Source organism: Urocitellus parryii, chromosome 7, assembly GCF_045843805.1.
Source record: "Urocitellus parryii isolate mUroPar1 chromosome 7, mUroPar1.hap1, whole genome shotgun sequence".
Lineage (NCBI taxonomy): Eukaryota > Metazoa > Chordata > Mammalia > Rodentia > Sciuridae > Urocitellus > Urocitellus parryii.
The window spans coordinates 157,741,813-157,765,011 of NC_135537.1; the positions used below are offsets into that span (position 1 = coordinate 157,741,813).

Consider the following 23,199-nt stretch of genomic DNA (forward strand, 5'->3'; position numbering starts at 1 on the left):
GAGATTGAGTAATTTAGAAACAGAGATTTATTTAAACAGAGATTTATAAAAGAGATTTATTCTCTTCCAGCTTGAAGGCTAGGAAGTTCAAAAACAAGGTGCTGCAGTTTTGTTTGTCTGGTGAGGACTACTCTTTGCCTCCAAGATGACACCTTGTTGCTGCATCCTCTGGAGGAGAGGAATGTGGTATCATCACATGGCATAAGACAGGAGGGCAAGTTGGCCTAATGCCATGTGAAGCCTCTTTTATGAGGGCCTTTATCCATTCAGGAGGGAGGAGCACTCATGACCTAATCTTTCAAAGGCATTACCTCTTAATAATATCACATTGGCAACACCAAAATTTTGGAGGGGACACATTCGTACCATAGTAGATGTGGGAAAGGAAAACTAAGAGGTATTCCACATTTTTTTTTTTTTAAGAGAGAAGAGAGAGAGAATTTTTTAATATTTATTTTTCAGTTTTCCGTGGACACAAAATCTTTATTTTATTTTTATGTGGTGCTGAGGATCGAACCCAGCGTCCCACGCATGCCAGACGAGCGTGTTACTGCTTGAGCCACATCCCCAGCCTGGTATTCCGTATTTTCTATAAACTTGAGGAAACAAAGAAGAGAGTTGAAGGAAGTAATAATTTGAGCAACCTTTGTTCCTTCCTCCAGATAAGGAAAAAGAGAAAGTACTTTTGCCTTCCTTAACTAATGATCTCCATTACTAAAAGAAAATAGTCTCATTTCAGTGTCATTTTACAGGAGAAGGCTGTTTGATGGTGGAAGAAAATGGTTAAGAATGGTTAGGTAGCATCTTAATCAAGGTTATCTGAAATATGTTGATGTTTGCAAATGTCAAATAGAAGCTATTGACTATATTCAGATTTCTTCCATAAATTTTATCTTTTAATTAATTAATAATGACCATAAAAATACATGCTGTTTATGGGCTGGGGTTGTGGCTTAGTGGTAGAGCACTTGCCTAGTCTGTTTGAGGCACTGGGTTTGATACTCAGCACCACATAAAAATAAATAAAGGTCCAACAACAACTAGTAAATTTTTTTTTAAAAAAAGAATACATGCCATTTATTAATCTCTGCTAATCCATTGTGCATTACACTATAGAAGTTAAAAACATACGCCCAAGAGTAAGACTATATGAGTTCAAATCTTGGCCTTGGATTTGAGTTTTAGGTTTCTTTATCTGTAAAAGGGGATTATAATAATACCCCAGATAGTTATGAGGACTAAATGAGTCAATGTACTTTAAATCATTGGCAAAGTGAACCAGGCACTATGGCACATACCTTATAATCCCAGTGATTTAGGAGGCTGAGGCAGAAGGATCACAGATTGAGGCTTTGCCTAATCAATTTAGCAAGGCCCTGTCTCAAAAATAAAAAAAATAAAAACGTTGTAGCTCAGTGTTAGACTGCCCCTGCATTCAACTCTCAGTACTGCAAAAAATAAAATCACAGGCAAAGTACCCCATTCAACAAAAGTTGACTAATAGTTTTCATCATTATTTTATATAATTCTGTTGTAATTTTCACCAACCTTATGAAGTAGATGTTTTCATCCTCATTTTACAGATAAAGAAACTCAGAAAAGTATAGTAACTTATCCAAAATCACCAAACTAGCAAAAAACAGAGCTGAAATCAGAGTGTAAAAATGAAACTGGCATATATATATATAACTGAAATATATATAAATATATATATTTTAGTTGTAGATGGACACAATACCTTTATTTTATTTGTTTGTTTATTTATTATGTGGTGCAGGGGGTGGACAGCCAGTGCCTCATGCATGCTAGGCAGGCACTCTACCACTGAGTCACAACCCCAGCTGAAACTAGTTAAGAAATTCACCTTCTTCTAAGCATAGATTTAACTACTTATTTATATAGCTTGGATCTATTGTAACTTTTGACATTTTGGACCTCTTTAAATTTAAAATTTCACTTTATTTTTTGTTTGTTTGTATATTTATTTTTTGCAGTTGTGGGGATTAAACCTAGGTCCTCACACATGTTTACACGTACTCCCATGGAACTCATCTACAGCCCTTTTTTATTTTATTTTGAGCTAGGATCTCACTAAGTAGCCCAGTCTGTCCTCAAACTTTGAGACTCATTTTCTTGGCTTAGCCTTAAATTTTATTCTTAATAGAATAAGTGTCTGAAATTTTAAAGTCAAATAATACTGTAGAATTATAATTTTATCTCAACTTTTGCTAGTATTCATTGTTTCTTTTTTTAATATTTTATTTTTTAGTTATAGTTGGACACATTACCTTTATTTTATTTATTTTTTTTAATATGGTGCTGAGAATTGAACCCAGTTACTCACACATGCTGGGCAAGTGCTCTACCACTGAACCACAACCCCAGCCCCTCATCGTTTCTATTATTATAATAACTACCAATATTAATCACAGATTATCCACCGAATGAAATATAGTTTAATTTCCTTTCTTTTCAACTTTGTGTTTTTCTGAAATTATTGTAGTCTTAGAGGTTAAATTTGCTGAAGATTGAGCCCATGTGGTAGGCAGGCGCTCTACCACTGAGCTTTTATGTGGTGCTGAGAATTGAACCCAGTTCCTCACAAATACTAGGCAAGCACTACCACTGAGCCACAATACCAGCACCCCTCACCCCATATATTTCTCAAGTATAAACATCCTTATGACCAAACCCAGAATCTTTTCTAGAGCTCTCCCTCCTGTGGCCTTCTATTGGCCATTCATCAATCTGGACTGCGGTGTTTGCTCTGGTTCTGAGATATGCTTCATTATTAACCCCAGGAATTCTCTTTCACCTCTCTCTATTTCCTAGCTCCCAAAGCATCCCACTTCTTGATTTCTGCCTTTATTTCTACAGTGCTTATTCTTGCTAGCTTTCTGGGCAAAGGATGCATGAGCTATAATTTTTCTGAGAACTGAGAACTGTGACAAATATCATTTGTAGATGTGTTTCATAGTTTGACTAGATATAGAATTATAGGTAGGAAAACTTTTTTTTTTTTTAGAATTGCAGAGATATGGTTTCATTATCGTGATGAGTTCAAAGTGGTGCCATTTAGATTCACAAGTCTTTGTATATACTCTTCAGAAACTTTTAGGTCTTATTGTTTGGTTTTTGATTGTTTAAAAAAAATCATTAATCTGTACTTGGTTTATCTTCTTATACAAACTAAGTACTTTTACCTGAAAATTCTTATCTCCCAGGTATGAGAAATTCTCTATGTCTCCTTATTTTTGTTTCTTTTTTTTTTTTAGAGAGAAAGAATTTTTTTTAATATTTATTTTTAGTTTTTGGTGGACACAACATCTTTATTTTTTTTATTTTTATGTGGTGCTGAGGATCGAACCCAGCGCCCCACGCATGCCAGGCGAGCACACTACCACTTGAGTCACATCCCCAGCCCTTTATTTTTTGTTTCTTACTCCTGTTCTAGAACATTTGTTAGGTAGATATCAAGCATATTGGACTGATTCTCATCATTCCTGCTCCCTCTTTTCTATCTCCTCTATTTTTTATTTAATTTCAAGCAAAATTTGATTTTTTTCTCCCCTTCGCCCAAAGTTTTTCCTTGTTCTTGAATGGTTGCTTCTTAAACCACTTGCTATTCTTGCTTGGATGCAATACTTATTCTGGAAATTTTTTTTTTTTTTTTTTTTTTTTTGGTTTTCTGTGTTGCTGCTGCTGCCTCATTGTTTGAGTTAGCACCTCCTTCACATACTCTTTTTTTTTCCATTTTTAATTTTTTTCAACTGCAGATGGACCCAGTATCTTTATTTATTATTTATTTTTTATTTGATGCTGAGGATCAAACCCAGTGCCTCACATGTGTGAGTCAAGCACTCTACCACTGAGCCTCAGCCCCAGTCCCCATACTCTTTTGTTTGGACTCTTTCATAATAGTCTCTCTTTGTGGTTAGGGTCTCACTGAGTTGCTTAATGCCTTGCTTTTGCTGAGGCTGGCTTTGAACTCAAAATCCTCCTGACTCAGCCTCCTGAGCCATCGGGATTGCCTGGCTCCCCCATAAAAAAAAGTTTTCTTTAAATGTCTGGCATTCTGTGACTGTTTTGTGTATACTTGTGTAAAAACATTGATTCTCTGGTTTCTTGTCTATAACATTTAAACTTGACTTCCAAGGGTTGGGGTTGTTTGCTTACCCAGTATGCATGAGCCCTGGGTTTGACCCCAAGCACTGCCCAAACTGTGCTGAGAAGGGTGGTTCCTTTGTTCTGGTGGATTACAGGTCAGTCTGGTATTGTTTCTTGTGCAGTCTTACATCCTGTCCTTCTGTTTGACATTCTCCATTGAATGCTCATCTCTGCAGTTGCTGGTATCTTTAAGTCCTACATCTTTCATGAGTTCTGGCAACACATTGTCCTCCTCCTTAAACCCCCTGACAGCTTAGGTTTCAGCTTTCTATAGTTTGTTACATCAGTTTCTACTGTTTGCTCACCTGTTTTCTATCTTACGGAAACTTATTCACGTTTCATCTTCTCTAATCCTTTTTTTACACAAACTCCCCCATATCCTTTTTCATTTTGGGTGGTATATACCTTTCTACTTTCTTAACTGTCATCTTAGTCAGGTTTCTGAATTATTGAGTGCAAATGACTGTGTTTAGTTCACCATGATTAAATGGAAATCCTGTACTGAGTGTTTCTGTCAGTGTAGCATTGAGGTAAAAACAAACTTTCCCATTCTCCTCCATACCCCTACAAAAAATGGCTTATAATGTATATACTATTTTGCAGCTTTTTTTAAAAAAAATCTTTGTATAATGGGTTTTCTTATTTTACAAGTTCTATTTTAATGTTTTTAATCATAGAGTTGAACATTTTGACTTTATATGTATATCCATAACTTATTTCATTGGTACCCTATTAATAATCACAGGTTGTTTCAACTTTTTGCCACTATAAAAATGGTGCTCTGACTTTGTTTTTGATACTGGGGATTGAACCCATGGGGGCTCTACCTCTAAACTACTTTCCAGCCTCACCCCACCCCTGTTTTAAATTTTTATTAGTTACTGATGGACCTTTATTTATTTGTTTATATGTGGTGCTGAGAATCAAACCCAGTACTAGGCAAGCACTCCACCACTGAGCTACAACCTCAGCCTCTCCCCAGCCCCTTTTATTTTTTATTTTGAGTTAGGGTCTTACTCAGTTGCCAAGGCTGACTTTGAACTTGTGATCCTCCTTTCTCCCATGACTGGGATTATAAGTGTGTACCATTGCACCTGACTTACTCTGATCATCTTTTTCATACATAATTGCTTGTGACAGGACTTTTGTAAGACTCTTTTTGGGCATAGTGTTCTTGGGTCAATTTTAATACTGTCATATTGTCCTTAAAAGAAAAATTAAAATGCCATGCTAATTTATAACAGACAACATAAAACATGGTAGATAACATCATGAATTCTAAAACCAGACTACCTGAATTTGAATTCTGTTTTTTTGTTTTTCCACTCATTTACTCAGTGACCTTGGCAAATTCCTTAATCTTTTTAGTCTTTATATTCTAAAATTGGTGTGATAGCAACACTTGCTTTGTGGAGTAATTATGAGCCTGAAATAGATAATCTGTATGAGACACTTAGACCAACCAGTACCTGATACAGAGCAGCATAGCTTTCATTTTGCTGATGTCCTGGGATCTCACAACAAAACATGCTATAGTTTTCTTTACCAATTATCTCTGAATAGTTTGTGGGAATTTCTTAGGAAACCTTTGAGAAGTCTTTTAAAATTATATTTCATGGTAAATGTAACTTATAGGTAAGGTATTCCTATGTTGCTTTGCTCATTGTATTAAAAATATACTATCAAAGTTTTTGTAATTAGTTGATTTGGTTTTGTTGTTTTTGTTGCATAGCACTCCCACCAAAGGCATAGAGAACAAAGCTTTTGATCGAAATACAGAATCTCTCTTTGAAGAACTGTCCTCAGCTGGCTCAGGCCTAATTGGAGATGTGGATGAAGGAGCAGATTTACTAGGTATGGCAGCTCATCTGAAGAGTATCATGCTTTAAAAATACATTTATTTAATGATTTGATTGAAAATTTTCCCAAGTGCTTGTTGGTACAGAATTGTTGCTCTTTTAGGAAATGACTTATATATTCTTTGAGATCATAAAAGATATAAATGAAAGCATTTTCTTATGGATATGCTTATAATTGAATTCATTTAAATTTGTTTTGAATTCATATAACAATTTATTGAACTCCTCCTGTATTCTGAGAACAAATATTAACATATGAGGAACACAATCATAACAGTGATATGTATGTGTAAATAAATGTATGTTTGGACAGTTTTCTGACTTAAATAAATCTCACTGCTGACCTTAATAAAATATGCAATCATTACACTTGATTTTTTTGAACTTAATAGTGTTTTACCTATGGAAAATGTAATAATTTTAGAGTTTGTGTTGAACGGTGCATGTAGTTCAGATGCCCTGGGTTTAATCCTCAGTTATCCTCTCCTCCCCCGCAAAAATATTTGTGTTGAACATGTAGTTTTAAAAGAATAACACATTTGGACTGAGTGCAGTGGTGTATACCTATAATCCCAGTGGGTTCAGGAGGCTGAGGCAGGAGGATTGCAAATTCAAAGCCTGCCTCAGCAACTTAGCAAGGTCCTAAGCAACTGAGTAAGACCTGCCTCAAATAAAAAATATTCTTTGAGATCATAAAAGATATAAATGAAAGCATTTTCATTTCTGAACTGGCCTAGGGACGTGGGCCAATGGTTAAGCACCTGAGTTCGATCCCTAGTACAAAAAGTAAAAAAAAAAAAAGAAAAAACAAAACAAGGAAAAAATACCAAACAAACATACTTGGCCTTTTCACTTTTCTGGCCCTTAGTTTCTTTATGTATAAATGAAAAGGGTTCCAGCAAACTGTGGTTTATGAGTCAAATCCATCTCACCTTTATGTGTCAATGAAGTTTGATTGGAACACAGTCCTTCCTGCCATTTGTTTACTTATTCTTGATAATTGCTTTTGCTCAACAGGATTAAATAATTTGCATCAAAGATTATGTGGCCCACAAGCCTAAAATACTTGCCATCTGCTGCTTTATAGGAAAAGTTTACCAATTCCTACTCTAGGTGATTTCTGAAGTTCCTTTGAGTAATAATTACATGATTTTGACTCATGTAAATTAGCATTGTTGTACCTTTTTTATCCTCTTAAGACCTTTTAGAAATTGAAAACTACATAGAATTAAAAATCTGTGACCTTGAAATAGATATAGGGCTACAAAAAATGTTGTGTATGTTAGTGTAATCTATAAATTATATTGTTTTCAAAAGGTGTTATTTGTCAATTCTTGTGAATATAGTATGAAGTGATGTTGTTTGCATTAATTATTGTTTAATTTATTTGTTGCTGGTTACATCGTTGACAGTGAAGTATTAAAGTTCTATCTAAACAATCATCTAGTAGAAAATATATAAATTTAACTATTCCTAGTTCAATATCAACATACTCTCAGCATTGAAAGTCTAAGTAAAACTTTGGAAGAAAAATTGTATGAATTTTATTTCTCAAGGAAGGTTGGAAAGATTAATTTTTAGAGAATATGCCATCTTTACATTTAAATTTATACCTTAGTTTTCAATTGTACTTTAAAAATTCCTTTTAAGATTTGATTGAGGGCCTGGGGTTGTGGCTCAGTGGTAGAGCTTATATGTGTAAGGCACTGGGTTGGATCCTCAGCACCACGTAAAGTAAATAAAGAAATAAAGGTATTGTGTTATGTACAACTAAAGAAGAAAAAAAAAAAGATTTGATTGAGCCAGGAATGGTGGCACATGCCTGTGATCCAAGTGAATCAGGAGGCTGAGGCTGGAGGATAGAGAGTTCAAAGCCAGCTTCAGTAATTTAGTGAGACCCTGTCTCAAAACATTAAAAGGGCTAGGGATGTGACTCAGTGGTAAAGTACCCCTGGGTTAAATCCCCAGCACCTAAATAAATAAATAAAGGACTGGGGATGTAGCTCAGTGGTTTAATGCCCCTGGGCTCAATCCTAGTATCACAAGGAAAACAAACAAGATTTGATTGATAAATTACTCCCTGGCAAATTTGAGGTATGGATGCCAAGAATGTTAGGTTGAGGGGCTGGGGATGTGGCTCAAGCGGTAGCGCGCCATGCCTGGCATGCGTGCAGCCCGGGTTCGATCCTCAGCACCACATACCAACAAAGATGTTGTGTCCGCCGAGAACTAAAAAAAAAAATAAATATTAAAAAAAAAAGAATGTTAGGTTGAAGAACTAAAAGATTTTAAAATTTATATTCATATTTACTAGTACAATAAAATTCACTGTTTTTTGTGTTCAACTTTTTGAGATTTGACAGGTGCTTAGTGTTGTGTAACTACCACACTGTGTGTAAACACCACAGAATCAATATACTTCCCCTCTCCAAATCCTTCATATTGCTTCTCTTTATTATTAATCAGCATGAAGAATTTTTGGAAATAATTTGTACCCTCTGTTGCCTCATAACTGAATAGTGAGTAATAAAAGAGGCTGGTGGCACCAAACTTTCTTTCTCTCCAAGAATTAACTTTGGGCTGGGATTACAGCTCAATGGCAGAGCACTTGCCTAACATGTGTGAGGCACTGGGTTTGATCCTGAGCACCACATTAAAAAAAAACTAAACAAATAAAGGCATGTTGTTCATCTACAACTATAAAATTTTTTTAAAGAATCAATTTTAATTAATTCAGTAACTGTAGTGCTGGGAATTGAACATAAGACCCTGTGCACACTCAGCAAGTACTCTACACTGATTACATCCCTAGCTGTCCCTATAAAAAATAAAACAAGACAGTACTCTGAAACACTTGTGGTCTTTTAATTAGGTCAAGTATTTGGTGAAAGTCATTAAGCATAATAAATTGATTAAAAACAAAATCTTGATTCTTTTGGTTTCCTTTCCACGATGAAGATAAGAAAGAAAATGTAAACTGCTATCTTTTGCATTTGCAGATATTAGTATATTTCAGATTAGAATATTTTAATATATTAAGTTCAGTGCCTGTGTCCAAAATGGTAAATGAAATTTCTAAGGAATATATTCCTTGGCTTCTCTTGTGTGTGCAATTTAGTGATAACAGCTTAAGTAATACTCACTAAATGGGAGATAGTTCAGCTAATAAAATTGTTCTCTACGGCCTTTAATTAACCTTGGGTTGTTGAATCCACTGTCCATTTCATTTTTAAAAAATCAGTTGTAGATGGACACAACACCATTTATCTATCTATCTATTTATTTATTGTGTTAGGGATCAAACCCAATGTCTCACACGTGCTAGACAAGCACTTTACCACTGAGCCACAACCCCAGCCCTCTTTATTTTTATTTTTTAAGTTCCTATATTATTATAAAATGGTTTTCTCCTAGGACTTAGTTTTTTTTTTTTTTTTTTTTAAAGAGAGAGTGAGAGAGGAGAGAGAGAGAGAGAATTTTTAATATTTATTTTTTAGTTTTCGGCGGACACAACATCTTTGTTGGTATGTGGTGCTGAGGATCGAACCCGGGCCGCACGCATGCCAGACGAGCGCGCTACCGCTTGAGCCACATCCCCAGCCCATAGGACTTAGTTCTTTAATCGTTATACCGTTGTCCTTTTCTCCACTTTGTCACTCATGACTACATCCCTAGAACTTGGAAATCATATGTTCATAAGTCAACTCTTGAGATTTTTCTTAATTATCTTACATATTTTCAACTTCTCTATCACTATTAACTTCTTCCCATTATCATTTAAACATATTTAGGTCTTTTCTATTTAAAAATAAGAATATTTCCCTCTTTTGACCCTGAAACTCATTATTGTCTGTCAGCTATCACTCATTTTTTTCTCATTTTTAGTTACACTTGTTATGCTACAATATGTGCTATGTGCAAAGCACTGTATCTATGATAGTGAGCAAAACTTCAAAACTTCTTGTAGTCTTTAACCAGCAGGACTTCACAGTTTTACTTGCTCCTCATTCTACTGCTGTCTGCATTCTCACCAACCTTGCCTTCAATAGCCTTCTTAGTTGTGATTCCTTCTCAGTTATTTCACATGACTTCTCAAAAGTAGTTGTCTATAAAACTATCCTTATTGGGTTTCTGTAATATCAGACTTGTCTTCTTCCTTTTCTGCCTCTGGCTTTTCCTTTTTGGTTATCTTACCAGGATATGCTTTCTCTGCTCAACTTTCAGATATCAGCTTTCCTGTCCTAGGCCTGCTTCTTTCTTTGGGAAATCATACTTGCTGTCATTGTTTCTTAATTTTTGTGACTAATGTAAGTTTTTATCTCCATCCCATCTTTTTTCCTAGTGTCACAGACTGTGATTTCCAAACTGCCTACCTATTGCTCCTGTGATGATTTACAGGACTCTATATTTGACATGCCTCAAGCTTAACTTTGTTGCTTGTCTCCTATTCTTGCACCAGTATGTACTGTCGTGGTGAATGAACAGCCTCTTGCAGCCAGTCCCCAGTCTTGTTTGTTTTCTCCTAAATATGTTCAGTGTGGACAGAACAACTGCATTACTGCATTTTTAGCACATAAGCACAGCAACTAAATGAACAATATTGTTAAATAGTTCTAACAGTTTTGTTTCATCTCTAAATCTGCTTCTTCACTTTTGGGGATTAAAAATCCCTTAAGGGAGAATTTTTTAAGAGAGCAATGTACCTTTGGAAAAGTGTGTACAATAAGATATAATGGGGCATACTTTCTCAAGGGTTTACTAGATAACTCTGAAGCCTATCTGTGGACCTAACTTGAGCATCAGTGCTAATATTCAAATGAGACTTCTATAATTTAAAAGCTGTCAGGGAGTTCCCCACCCCCTTGTTTTTAGTAGTCAGTTTCAAAAATGTTAGACTGAAGTTTATACTTAGTTTAAGTCTTGAATAGAGATGAGACCTCTTCAAGTAGTATTTTTCCTATAATTATAATGAGTTAGTTTTTATTGATATATTTTATTGATATATTTATTGATATAAATTTGAATATTCCCACTTAACATATTTTAAATTTATGCACTGGATTTTTTTTTTTTCTCCTTAATGCCAGGGATTGATCCCAGGGCCTCATACATGCTAGGCAAGCATTCCACCACTGAGCCACATTCCCAGCTCTGTGCACTAGATTTTAAAAATCTCTTCCACTCTTCAATGTTTAAGTTTAAACTTTAGAAGCTAGATTTTAGGAAAAGGTTCTCATGGGATATATTTCTTTTTTTTTCTATTTATAATATTTATTTATACTTTGTCTTTAATATTTTCCCTATATTGTTTCAATTTCTTGTTACCTCTCTCTCATTTTAAAATAAATGAGTTTACTTCTTGCTTTCAGAAAATAATCTAATTGAGATTCTCATTCATTTTACTCTTGGGCTGCTTACCCAGGGGAATATTCTGGTGTGTATACTTTTAAATTATTTCATATTACTGCTTTATAAGCTAGGTGTTCTTGCCTGCTGTTCTCATTTAATGCTTTCTCATCATTTTTTTTTCTGCTCAACTTGTTTTTTTTTTTTTGCCCTGCATATATTTTCAGCTTTTATGCTTATATATTGTTTGTGATATATAGTAAACAAGTAAACATATTTATTATATGAACTTTTTCAGCTAGTTCAAACTCAGTTTCTTCTGTCTCTGTGTCTTTATTGAAAGGTTAACATTTGTGTTTAAAGCAAACAATTTGGCAGAAGTTATTTTGGGGCTGGGATTTAGAAAGTTTTTTAGTTTTCCTTTTGTTTTTTCAGTTTATAAAAAATATATGGCTGCCAGGTTAAATATGTTGCTACTTCTGGTAAAGACAAAATATAAGTCCATGGGATTTTTAGCATGCCTAGGTTTGTTTTGTTTGTTGGGATGAGTAAAGTGATGGATTTGGGATTTGGGTGTTCTTGTTTTATAATATTCTTTAAAGTGTTATTTTATTTCTTCATTTTCTTAAGAGAAGCAAATTACATAGCTTTATTCTCCTTAAAGTCTGCTTTGGATATGGCATTAAATGTTCTACATGCCTGTTTTATAGTACCAATTAAAATATTAAGTATATTTCTATAAAATAACAATCGTATTATTATTTCATAGGTGGTATTTTATAGGAAACCTTGTATTATTGACTTAGGGCTTCTTCTTCTTCTTTTTTTAAATCTGTGTTGGGAATTGAACCCAAGACTTCACACATGCTAGGCAAGCACTCTGCCACTGAGTTACATCCCAACCCAAATTGTGGGGTTTTCAATCTAATTATATTGAATTTTATTGTGAGAGAGAATTGGTAAAGCATTTTTTTCAGTGTACAGAGAGCATCCATATGAATGAAGGAAATCATCTTTATTTTTTGTTGTTTACACATCATTGTGCATTAAATCATAACACTGATTCCAGATGTTTTTCATGTCATGCATAGAACTTTATAGATTAATAATCTGTTTTCATGCTGTTTCTTACATAAAACATTTCTTGTTCTTTGTTTTTGCTTTACATGGAATGCATGGGCTTTAAGACCATAATTTCTTTGGTAAGGTTTCATCTGCCTTGGAGTTCTGTCTCTTTTTGACCTTGTTTCTGTCTATTCTGTATTAATAAAACCAAATTTTTAGGCAGAAGCCTAATATCAGCTGTGATTTAGAAACAATTTCTGATCTACATTAATGCCATTCTTTTTTCTCTCTAAATAATGCTACTTGTTAGAATATTTGGCAAAAGATTTTGATCTTTTTAAATATTATCTATGAGAAATAAAATATAGACTAACAGATTTAAAGAAGACCAGCAAGAGTTGAGTGCATTAGCATAAACCTGTAACTCCAGCTAATTGGGAGATTAACACAGGAAGATTGCTTGAGTCCAGGAATTTTAAACTGTCTTAGACACCATAGCAAGGCCCTGTCTCAAAAAAAAAAAAAACAAGAACAGAAAAATTGGACAACAAGATGTTTAGCTTTATTTTGTGATAATTATTTATAATCTTAGAATTTATACAAGCATATATGTCAAATGAAACTAGATGCACAATAAGACTTCTTAGAGGATAGATAAAATTTATGACTATAGCTTATATATAATTTGTTACACGACTTATTTTCAAGGTCTTTTATCATTTGTCTTTTGATAGGAATGGGTCGTGAAGTTGAGAATCTTATACTAGAAAATACACAACTGTTGGAAACCAAGTAAGTATGAAATTTTAACAAGGAATAAGAAATAATAAATTTTCTTTTTGTCCAAGTCAGTGACACTTCATCAGTTTAACACAGCACTAATTCTGTCTTTTCTCTCTCTGTGAAAATATGTAATAGGACCTTTGCAGAACACAAATTTTTGTTATTTTTCCACTTTATAAGTATCCATGCCTTTCTCTTAATCTTGTGGATGTGTCCAGTACTTGTTTTTGTTTTTTGAATTTATTTTTTGCTCTCTTCTCTAAGATTTGTCTATGTTCTTATCTCTATTTCTGCACAAATGATTTGATACATGCCCAGCCCATTTTTATGGAACTTTCCACCAAGGTTGAATATTCTCTAGTACAATTTATGGAGTCTTAGGCCCTCAAGGAATGTGAAATTTTATTTAATGGAGCAAATCATTTGTCATGTGGATAAAAAGTAGACTGGGTCCCCTCATCAATTTGCTATGTCAGATCACTGGAACATGTATAGATAGTCACCCAAAATACAACTATCAGAAGGTCCTATGTCCACTATACCTAAAAAAAACTCCCTCTTGAACTTTTTTCTTAAATTTCTCTCCAGTTCAGAGTGTTTTAACTTCAAGGAGTTATTCAACTTTATTGATTGGGCAATCTCTCTTCAGAACTCACAAACAATAGAAGCTAGGTGTAGTGGCACACACTTGTAATCCAGTGATTCGGATGGCTGAGGCAGGAGAATTTTGAGTTCAAGGCCAGCCTCAGCAATTTAGCAAGACTCCCATCTCAAAAAAAAAGCATAGAGGATGTGCTCAGTGGTAAGTGTCCTGGGTTCAATACCCAGTGTGAGTGTGAAATGCCCCCAGCCCTTATCTCTGCAGTGAGCAGGCCTTCCATTTACCAGCTTGTCATCCAGATATTATCATTTTTGTTTGTGTCTTAATGTGAAAAGTATTAAAAAAGAAAAAAGAAGAATTTACTAATAATAGTAGTTGCCTTAATGTTAATTTGCTTTCTTTTTTTGGTACTTACAGTTGAACCCAGGAGCACTTAACCACTGAAGTACATCCCCACTTTTTTTCTATTTTTTTATTTTGAGACAGGGTCTCGTTAAGTTGCTGAGGGCCCCACTAAGTTGTTGAGGCTGGCTTTAAACATGCAATCCTTCTGCCTCAGCCTCCCAAGTCACTGAGATTACAGGCATGTGCTACCACACTGGGAATAATCTTGGTTAATTCTGATTTTTTTTCTTGGTCTGTCTTGTTTTATCCATTCTTCCTTTAAATAAGTGGGAAGAATAGTAAACACTTGAATGTTTTTTATTCTTTTGCTTTTGTTTACAAACAGCATCAGGCAGAATGTCCACAAGTCTTCAGTTATTTAGCTTTATGATTGTACAGTTACTTTGGGGTACAAAGGAATAATCTGAAAGACAAAAGAGTATTCGTGTAATCTTGCACTTGAAATATGTGTTTCTTAGAAATGCTTTGAATGTAGTAAAGAATGATCTGATAGCAAAAGTGGATGAACTCACCTGTGAGAAAGACGTGCTGCAAGGGGAATTAGAGGCTGTGAAACAAGCCAAACTGAAGCTAGAAGAAAAGAACAAAGAATTGGAAGAGGAGCTCAGAAAGTAAGTTTTGGCTGTACTGCTCTAAACCAAACTGTCTTTGCCAGGATGCCACAAAAGGTTATAGGTATAATCCTGAGCTTGAGACCTTTAACTCTCTCAAGTCAGGAAGGGCCAAGAGCTCCCTGGAGAGTGTGAAATGCCCCCAGCCCTTATCTCTGCAGTGAGCAGACCTTCCATTTACCAGCTTGTCATCCAGATATTATCATTTTTGTTTGTGTCTTGATGTGAAAAGTATTAAAACTATTCAAGTATCTTTGATAATAAGGAAATTAAAATTCATTTTTTTCTTCACCCAGTTTTTTATTTTGGGTTTTATTTTTTAAGGAATGCTATGATAATATCTTTCTGAATTGAAGGTAACAAAATGCCCTTTTGGAACAAGAAAAATAATACTTTAGTGGTAGTTAAAATTCTTCACCTACACTTTCAGTATTTTGAAAAGATGAACTCAGTTTAAATAACGTGTTTTGTTTATTTTCCCACTAGAGCTCGTGCAGAAGCTGAAGATGCAAGGCAGAAAGCAAAAGATGATGATGATGTAGGTTTATAATTTTGGGGTTTTTATCTTACCATGTTTTGATACTTTTAGAAAATCTTGCTAATTAAGATTTGGATATATAGCATTGTAAATATTTTAAATAATTAGAAGACATGTTTATGGGTAATGAAAAGGATAGCTCATGCTTCCCCAGAGTGTTCAGGTGCTAAGCTTTCTAGCTACATGCTGTGTTTTTATGTTTTTTCTGTCTCTGTGCTCTGATCTGTGGTTTGCCTATTCAAGTTCAAAGACCAGCTGGAACATTTTGGGTTTTGTTGTTTATCATTTATTTTGTTTCATATTTTAACTTAGAAATATGAAAGCCTGGTCTAGGTGGGCGTGGGTTGAGTTTCTGGCATTGCAAAAATAAAAGTTTTAGAGAAATATGAAAACAATAAAATTATTTAATAGTATTTAACATAAAAAGATGAAATCTAGAATTTTAAGTACTAAGCATTTAGCCCATATTGCTATCTATATACATGAATACATGTATGTATATATACATGAGCTTCAAGTACTAAAATTTATCCCATATTGCTGTCTGTGTACATCAGTACAAAAGAATAAAGTATGAATTTCATGCCAGTGTTGTCATGCTGGTAATTCTTTTAGTAGCTTTATTATCATTCTTATAACAGGTGTTTCACACTAAAGATCAGACTTGAGATATATTGGAGTCCTGAAGAGAATTATCATTTGATTCCCCTTTTAGTTTATTCTGTGTTTGTGTATTTATTTACTTAATTTTATTTTTTATACAAGTGGAGCACAACTTTTCATTTCTCTGGTTGTACATGATGTAGAGTCACACCATTCATGCAATTCTACCCATACATAGGGGTAATAATTTCCATCTCATTCTACCATCTTACCCGCCCTTTCGTGTTTTAATATATTAATTAATACAGACAGAAAACATGTAACATATAAGTTATGAATAAGTTAACTTTATGAATCCACTACCCAGTTTAAGAACTAGGCCACTACCAAACATTGAACTACTCTGGGCTCCTCCACTCCAAAGGAAACCTTGATCCTGTATTTATCATTTATTCAACTTTAAAAAACAATAATTGTATCATACCATGTGTATATGTGTATGTATGTCCCTTTACAAAGTATGGTTTTCATTATTTTTGTGTTTCATATGTATTTAGTCTTGAAGACTTGCTTCTTTTCTCAATAACATATTTTTGAGATTTAACCTGTATTGTAGAATAGTGTTGTTGTTCATAATATCCTATTACATAAATATTCTACAATTTATCTGTCTTCCTGTTAATGAATATTTAGGTTAGTCTTGTGTTTTACTACCATAAGTAATGCTGCTGTCAAGAACATTTTAGTGCAAGTCTCAGCGTATAGGAATTTTTCTAGGTTATCTACCTAATAATGGGATTACTTGCTGTATTGGCAAAATTCAGATCCTTTGTTATTCGTCATTAACTTTTATTTAAAGCTGGGGCCAGGTTCTGTGACAGGAGATCAAAGGAGGATGACTGCTGAGGGTTAAGCTCAGCTTTTCTCCTAATATCCCAAGCTTTGATCCAAATATTCATACTCCTTTCAGCAAAGCAAAATACCTACAGTTAAACCTACCTTTTTCCCCACAAGAGCATTGAAAAAGCAGCAGCAGATGGAAGTTAACTTGGGCATGCCGTTTTCGGAACCTAACCCTACACATCCTCCATATTCACATCTTTGTTCTAAGAATGAGTCTAGTTAATGCAGTAGTCTCTATTTTGTTGTATCTCTACTCGTATTTTAGTTATTCTTATATTTGGGTACACTGGTAACTAGGCAATAAGTTTATCATTTATATTGATCCTTGGATGTACATATGTATTGTTGGTTTTGGAACTAGCTTGTAGCTATTTTCTGAATGATGATTGTTATAGAACACAAAATTCACAATTAGAACAACATTTCTAAGTAAAACTGATGAGAGCATATTAAATCTGTATAGAAAACAGTTTGGGGTTTTAGTTTCAAATCTGCACTAATTTTTGTAATTTCTTTATAATATGTTTAAATATCAGTATTTATGTCTAGAAATTAAATCACCTACCTCTTTTTAGTCATAAGGAACTATTTAAATTTTCATTGTTTTATTTCAGAAATTAAGTAATGTTTAAAAACTTGAAGATTTTACTTAAATCTGAGATTAATACCAAAACACATATAAGCTCCTGAAGTGATCTGTTGTTTTCTTGTCATTATAGAGTGATATACCCACAGCTCAGAGGAAGCGGTTTACTAGAGTAGAAATGGCCCGTGTTCTCATGGAAAGAAACCAGTATAAGGAGAGATTAATGGAGCTTCAAGAAGCTGTTCGATGGACAGAGATGATTCGGTTTGTATAAGTACTCTGTGGGCTGGGGCTGGGGCTCGGGCTCAGTGGTAGAGAGCCTGCCTTGCACGTGTGAGGCACTGGGTTTGATCCTCAGCACCACATAAAAATAAATAAATAAAGATATCGTGTCCATCTACAACTAAAAAAAAATATTAAAAAAAAAAGAAGTACTTTGTTGTTTTCCTACCATTGTTTCTTAAATCTATATATTTTTCATTCAGAACAAGTCTTCCCTTGAGGGTAAATATCATTTTCTCTGTTTACTAGGAGAGACTATAATACTTGGATTAGTAATAGAAAGTGATTAGAAAAGGTATCTTTTGAGTCACTGTGAATCTTCCAGGAGGCTCCCACAATCTATAAAAGGCAGTTGTTACTACTGAGGAATGATGGTCATTTTTCAAAAGCATGTAAAAACTGAGCTGACTGAAGTGGTACATGCCTGTAATCCCAGCAACTTGGGATGAGACAAGAGAATCACAAGTTTGAGACCAGCCAAGGCAACTTAATGGGATCCTATCTCAAAATAGAAAGAGCTGGGACTATAACTCAGTGGTTGAGTGTCCCTGGTTCAGTCCCCAGTATCACACCAGAAAAAAAGAAACTGATACTACTTTCATAGTGTTAAGAAAAGATCAAAATTTGTTATGCAATCTTTTTGGGTTTTGGTACTAGGGATTGAATCCACAGGCACTTTACCACTGAACCACATCCCCAACCCTTTTAATTTTTTATTTCGAGATAGGTTCTTGCTAAGTTGTTCAGGGCCTAAGTTGCTGAGGCTGGTCTTACACTTGCAATCCTCCTTCCTCAGCCTCCTGAGTCTCTGAAATAAAAGGCATGCACCACCATACCTGGCAGTATTGTCTTTTATTGGGTTTCAAATCTCACCTAATTCTGCCATTTAATTGTCATATTCTCACTAACAGTATTCCTTTAATTTAGCAAGAGCTCTTGAAATGCTTGTATATTAGTTGCCTACTAATATACCTACATTTTTGATTTACTAATAATAGCAATAATAGAAATAGTACCTATGGTAAGTTATTCTTATTTATTGGACAAGGAATCTAACCTGAGAAGAGTGTTCTAAACTGTAGTATTTGGTAAAGAGGGTAAATGTTAAATATTTTTAAAACTGAGGACATATATCCAGAGTCTGTTTTTCATTGCTGTTTTTTAACTCTCACAGCCAAGATATAATCAATGAGTAAAAGGAAATGGTAGCTTATTCTTGTTTGTTGAAAAGACTTTTTACCCTCTCTAGTACTGAAGGATTGAACCCTGGGGCACTCTATCACTGACCTATATCCTAGCCCTGTTTATTTATTTGTTTGTTTGTTCTGTCATTTTTTATAGGTGCATTATAGTTGTACATAATGGTGGAATTTGTTGTTATGTTTTAGTACATGCACACAATGTATATTTTATTTTGAGACAGAATCTCACTAAATTGTGAAGGCCCCTGCTCAGCCTCCCTAAAGACTGGGATTGCAGGCAAGCACTACCATGCCTAGCTAAAAGTTGTTTTTAATTTTTTATTTTATTCTATTTTAGGAACTGGGGATTTGACCAGGGCAATTTACCTCTGAGCCATATCCCCAGCTCTTTTTATTTTGAAACAGGGTCTCGCTAAATTGCTTAGGGCTTTGCTAAGTTGCTGAGGTTGGCCTTGAACTTGCAATATTCTTGCCTTAGTATTCTGAGTGACTGGGATTACAGGTATGCATCATTGCACCCAGCTAAAAGATGTTTCTAATTTGGCAACATGGTGAGACCATGTCTTTAGAAAAAAAATGAAATGGAAAAATGTTTAAATATTAACTTTCAGACATATTGGCTATTCTCTCCAACACAGATAATAATCTTCAGTTAGTAGACTAAGCTCTTTGAGTGAGAGATGGTATTTTATTAATCTAGTATTATTCACTTTCACAGATTGACTTCCTAATGGTGGATCAAAGTAACTACTTGCTGAACTTAACTGTGGACTTAATTGTGTATCCTGTGAAGTTCTTGGGTCTTTTGTTTTTCAGAAAGCAGAACACCTAACTGATGACCATTGTTTTTTTTTTTTAATATAGGGCATCACGAGAAAATCCAGCCATGCAGGAAAAAAAAAGGTCAAGCATCTGGCAGTTGTAAGTACATTAAGGCTATTAGCACTTTGAAACAGGAAGATTATAGTTGATTTTTTAAAAATTGGAGATAAATAGCTAAACTGAATTTTTTTTTTATAGCATGCCAACTCGGTAAGGCTGTTATTGAAGGACAAAAAAATACGCTATCGTAAGCTGCATCATGTTGGTTATGCATTTGATGGAATCCTCTCTCAAATTAAATAAAATAATGGGGGACTATTTATAAAGCTGATAATTACCTTGATCTCCATTAAATGTTACCCATTCATTGATTGTGAAAGATGTGAAGATGAGAAAGTTGGTGTTTGAGGGATTTGATTAGTGTGTGTATGTGTTGAATTTGAATTATATTTATGCTATGATTAAAACTTACCTTTTGGGGCTGGGACTGTGGCTTAGCTGTAGTGTAATGGCTTGGCATGTGTGAGGCACTGGGTTTGATTCTCAGCACCGTGTATAAATAAAGATCTATCAACAACTAAAAAGAAATTTAAAAAAACCCTCTTTTAATTAGTCTGCTATGGAAACATCAAGTTTTAAATGAAAGTGATTTAAATTAAATACTTAATGGAAACATCAAATTTTTAAAATGTGGACATGAAAGAAATTTAAGTTGAACTGACTTAGAAAATACATAAGATGTTTGTTAACATGGTAATGTGTGTTCTAATACTTCACTATAAGACTGTTTTTAGAACTGGTGTACTAAGCTGCTGATCACATCATGAGGCCTAATCTTGCTACCTAACAACCACTCTTAAATTCACCAAGTAGGAGCAAGCAAAGCAATGATTTTATTTTGTTCATTCAGTAGAAGCTCCCTATACTCAAGAACTTCTCCCTTTCACATTATAGAAATTGCTAATTAAAGAACAGGTCTGGCTTCCTAAACTGTAGTTTCTTTTCCCTGAAAATATGAGTTTGGCTACAGTGTGTGACTACAAAGACTGTTTTTGCCAGTTTCTAACCTCATTGCCTTGTTAAAGCACTTTGGAATTTTCTTGAGCTTAAAAGTTTGTGGAAAATCATGAATTCTTATCACAGCAAACGTGGTAGACATACACTTTTTTTTTTTTTTTTAGTTTCAGCCGACTTTTCAGCTCCTCAAGTAATACAACAAAGAAGCCTGAACCACCTGTTAATCTGAAGTATAATGCACCCACCTCTCATGTTACTCCTTCTGTCAAGAAAAGAAGCAGCACCTTATCTCAGCTTCCTGGGGATAAGTCCAAAGCTTTTGATTTCCTTAGTGAAGAGTAAGTATTTTCTAGATGAATGGCCATGACCAAAATAAGTTAACATTTTCAAATTTTCTTGCCCCTTATTAGACCTTTTATAAGGATTCAGTTAAACCTAAAGACACTATTTCTATAACTTGTCTACCATTAATTACTTGTGGTCAGCACTTATTAAGAAAATTGCAGGGCTGGGGTTGTGGCTCAGTAGTAGTTAGCTTACCTAAAGGCCCTGGGTTCAATCCTCAGCACCACATAAAATAAATTAATTAATTAATTAAAGATATTGTGTTCAACTACAGCTAAAAAAATAAATATATAAAACAAAAGAAAATTGCATTTCACAGTTTTCATAAGGGGAATTTTTTTACATGCCTCATTTTTGTTGGTATGACATTGATAAATATTAATAGAAATACTAAACGTTTATTTATTTAGGTACTGGGGTTTGAACCCACGGGCACTTAATCACAGAGTTACATCCCCAGCCCTTATCTATCTATTCTTCCTATCTATCTAGCTATCTATCTTTTGGTACCAGGGATTGAACTCAAGGGCACTCGACCATTGAACCACAACCCCAGCTCTGATTTGTATTTTATTTAGAGAGAGACAGGGTATCACTGAGTTACTTTGTCTTTTTTTTTTTTTTTCCTGAGGCTGGCTTTAAACTTCACCTCCCAAGCTGCTGGGATTACAGGCATGTGCCACTGCAACCTGCTCCTTTTTATTTTTTATTTTGAGACATGGTCTCTTTAAGTTGTTTAGGGCCTTGCTAAGACGTTGAAGCTAGCTTTGAACTTGCAATCCTTCTGCCTTGGCCTCCTGAGACACTGGATTGCAGGTGTGCACCACCATGCCTGGCTAAAGGTTTATATAATTGTTTTTCTTAAATATTTGAACTTTTCTCTTACTGCTTAGATATATACAGACAAACTAGTATCTTAGACAGACTAACATCTTAGAGCCCCAGTTTCTCTGACTGAAAAATGAGTCTAACATATCTCAAAGGTGTTAGGATTATATTTCATATATTTGTAAAATGCCTGATGTGTATATGGGTAGATTTGTTAACTGTGATCAACACAGCATGAAAGAACAAACAAGGCTTGTTGTCGGAGCAAATCCCATTTATTGAGGAACAGCTCTGCATATTTATAGAGCCAGGGGTGGTTTGACAGTTGGCATGGGGTGCTTTTTGATTGGAGGGTAAGGATCAGGTGAGCCAGCAGGGCTAGTCTGATTGGTGGGTAGGATCAGGTGAGCCAGCAGGGCTCTGATTGGTGGGTAAGGATCATGTGAGCCAGCAGGGCTCACCATTAGATGGCTCTTCTTGGGGGATGAGGAAGTTAGTCTTTGGAGCTGGGGCAACTTCCAACATTCCCCCTCTTTGTTATTAAATGAGAATGGGTGTCAACTCATTCTGGCTGCTTCTTGCTGAAATGGGGCGGTGTGGGAGAAAGAGGAGGGAAGTAAGGAGCCCCCACAGGTATCAACGAAGGTTCCTTGCCACCACAGATCCATGATGATATCAGTCCATTCGGCATAGGTCTCGACTGGAGGTATCATCAGTAGCCAGGAGTTGGTAATTCCTGAGAAGCTGGTTAAAAGCTTGATTAGAAATTTTACCCACCTGAGTCTGAATGAACTTTATGATAGGGGGAAGGAACAGGCACAGGGAGTTTTTATAGCCCAAATCTAATGGGGTCTCTGGGTCTGCAAGCTGCCTTGTTGGCCCAGGAGGGGTTAAGTGTTCAACCCAGGGGGCGTGGACGTTTGGGCTTGAAGCAAACAGGTGATATAGAACCAGACAGAGGGTTTGAGAGGTCAGCTAACTTTGTTTGGCATGCCCTGCAGACCAGCCTGTCCTGCACAGAACACCCTCAATTCCACTCTTCATTCCTAGTCTAATCTAGCTCCCTCTCCTCTCTATTAAGGCTGCTCTTCAAACTTTCTCCTACCTGGGTGTACCAGCTACCATATTTTTCTTTGAGAGCAGTCAGATCTCTCCAGGTTTTATGTGAAACACCTCAACTTTAAATACTGATACTTGGAATTCTTATGAAACTGGGAGGCCCTCTGGAGCCCCGTG

At 35.1% G+C, this 23,199-nt stretch overlaps 1 protein-coding gene across 8 annotated transcripts in view; it reads left to right on the forward strand.

Annotated features, from left to right (window-relative positions):
• Spag9 (sperm associated antigen 9) overlaps positions 1-23,199 on the forward strand; it is a 133,731-nt gene that overhangs the window by 73,477 nt on the left and 37,055 nt on the right. For 4 of the 8 annotated variants that reach the window (XM_026386873.2, XM_026386875.2, XM_026386876.2 and 1 more), the window contains 8 exons: positions 5,900-6,021; positions 13,172-13,229; positions 14,685-14,837; positions 15,324-15,375; positions 17,601-17,731; positions 19,816-19,872; positions 19,972-19,983; positions 20,955-21,128. In XM_026386873.2, the coding sequence (XP_026242658.2) occupies positions 5,900-6,021; positions 13,172-13,229; positions 14,685-14,837; positions 15,324-15,375; positions 17,601-17,731; positions 19,816-19,872; positions 19,972-19,983; positions 20,955-21,128 (759 nt within the window). The remainder of the gene's footprint in view (positions 1-5,899; positions 6,022-13,171; positions 13,230-14,684; positions 14,838-15,323; positions 15,376-17,600; positions 17,732-19,815; positions 19,873-19,971; positions 19,984-20,954; positions 21,129-23,199) is intronic. The other 4 variants (XM_026386874.2, XM_026386877.2, XM_026386878.2 and 1 more) reach the window with 1 other exon arrangement.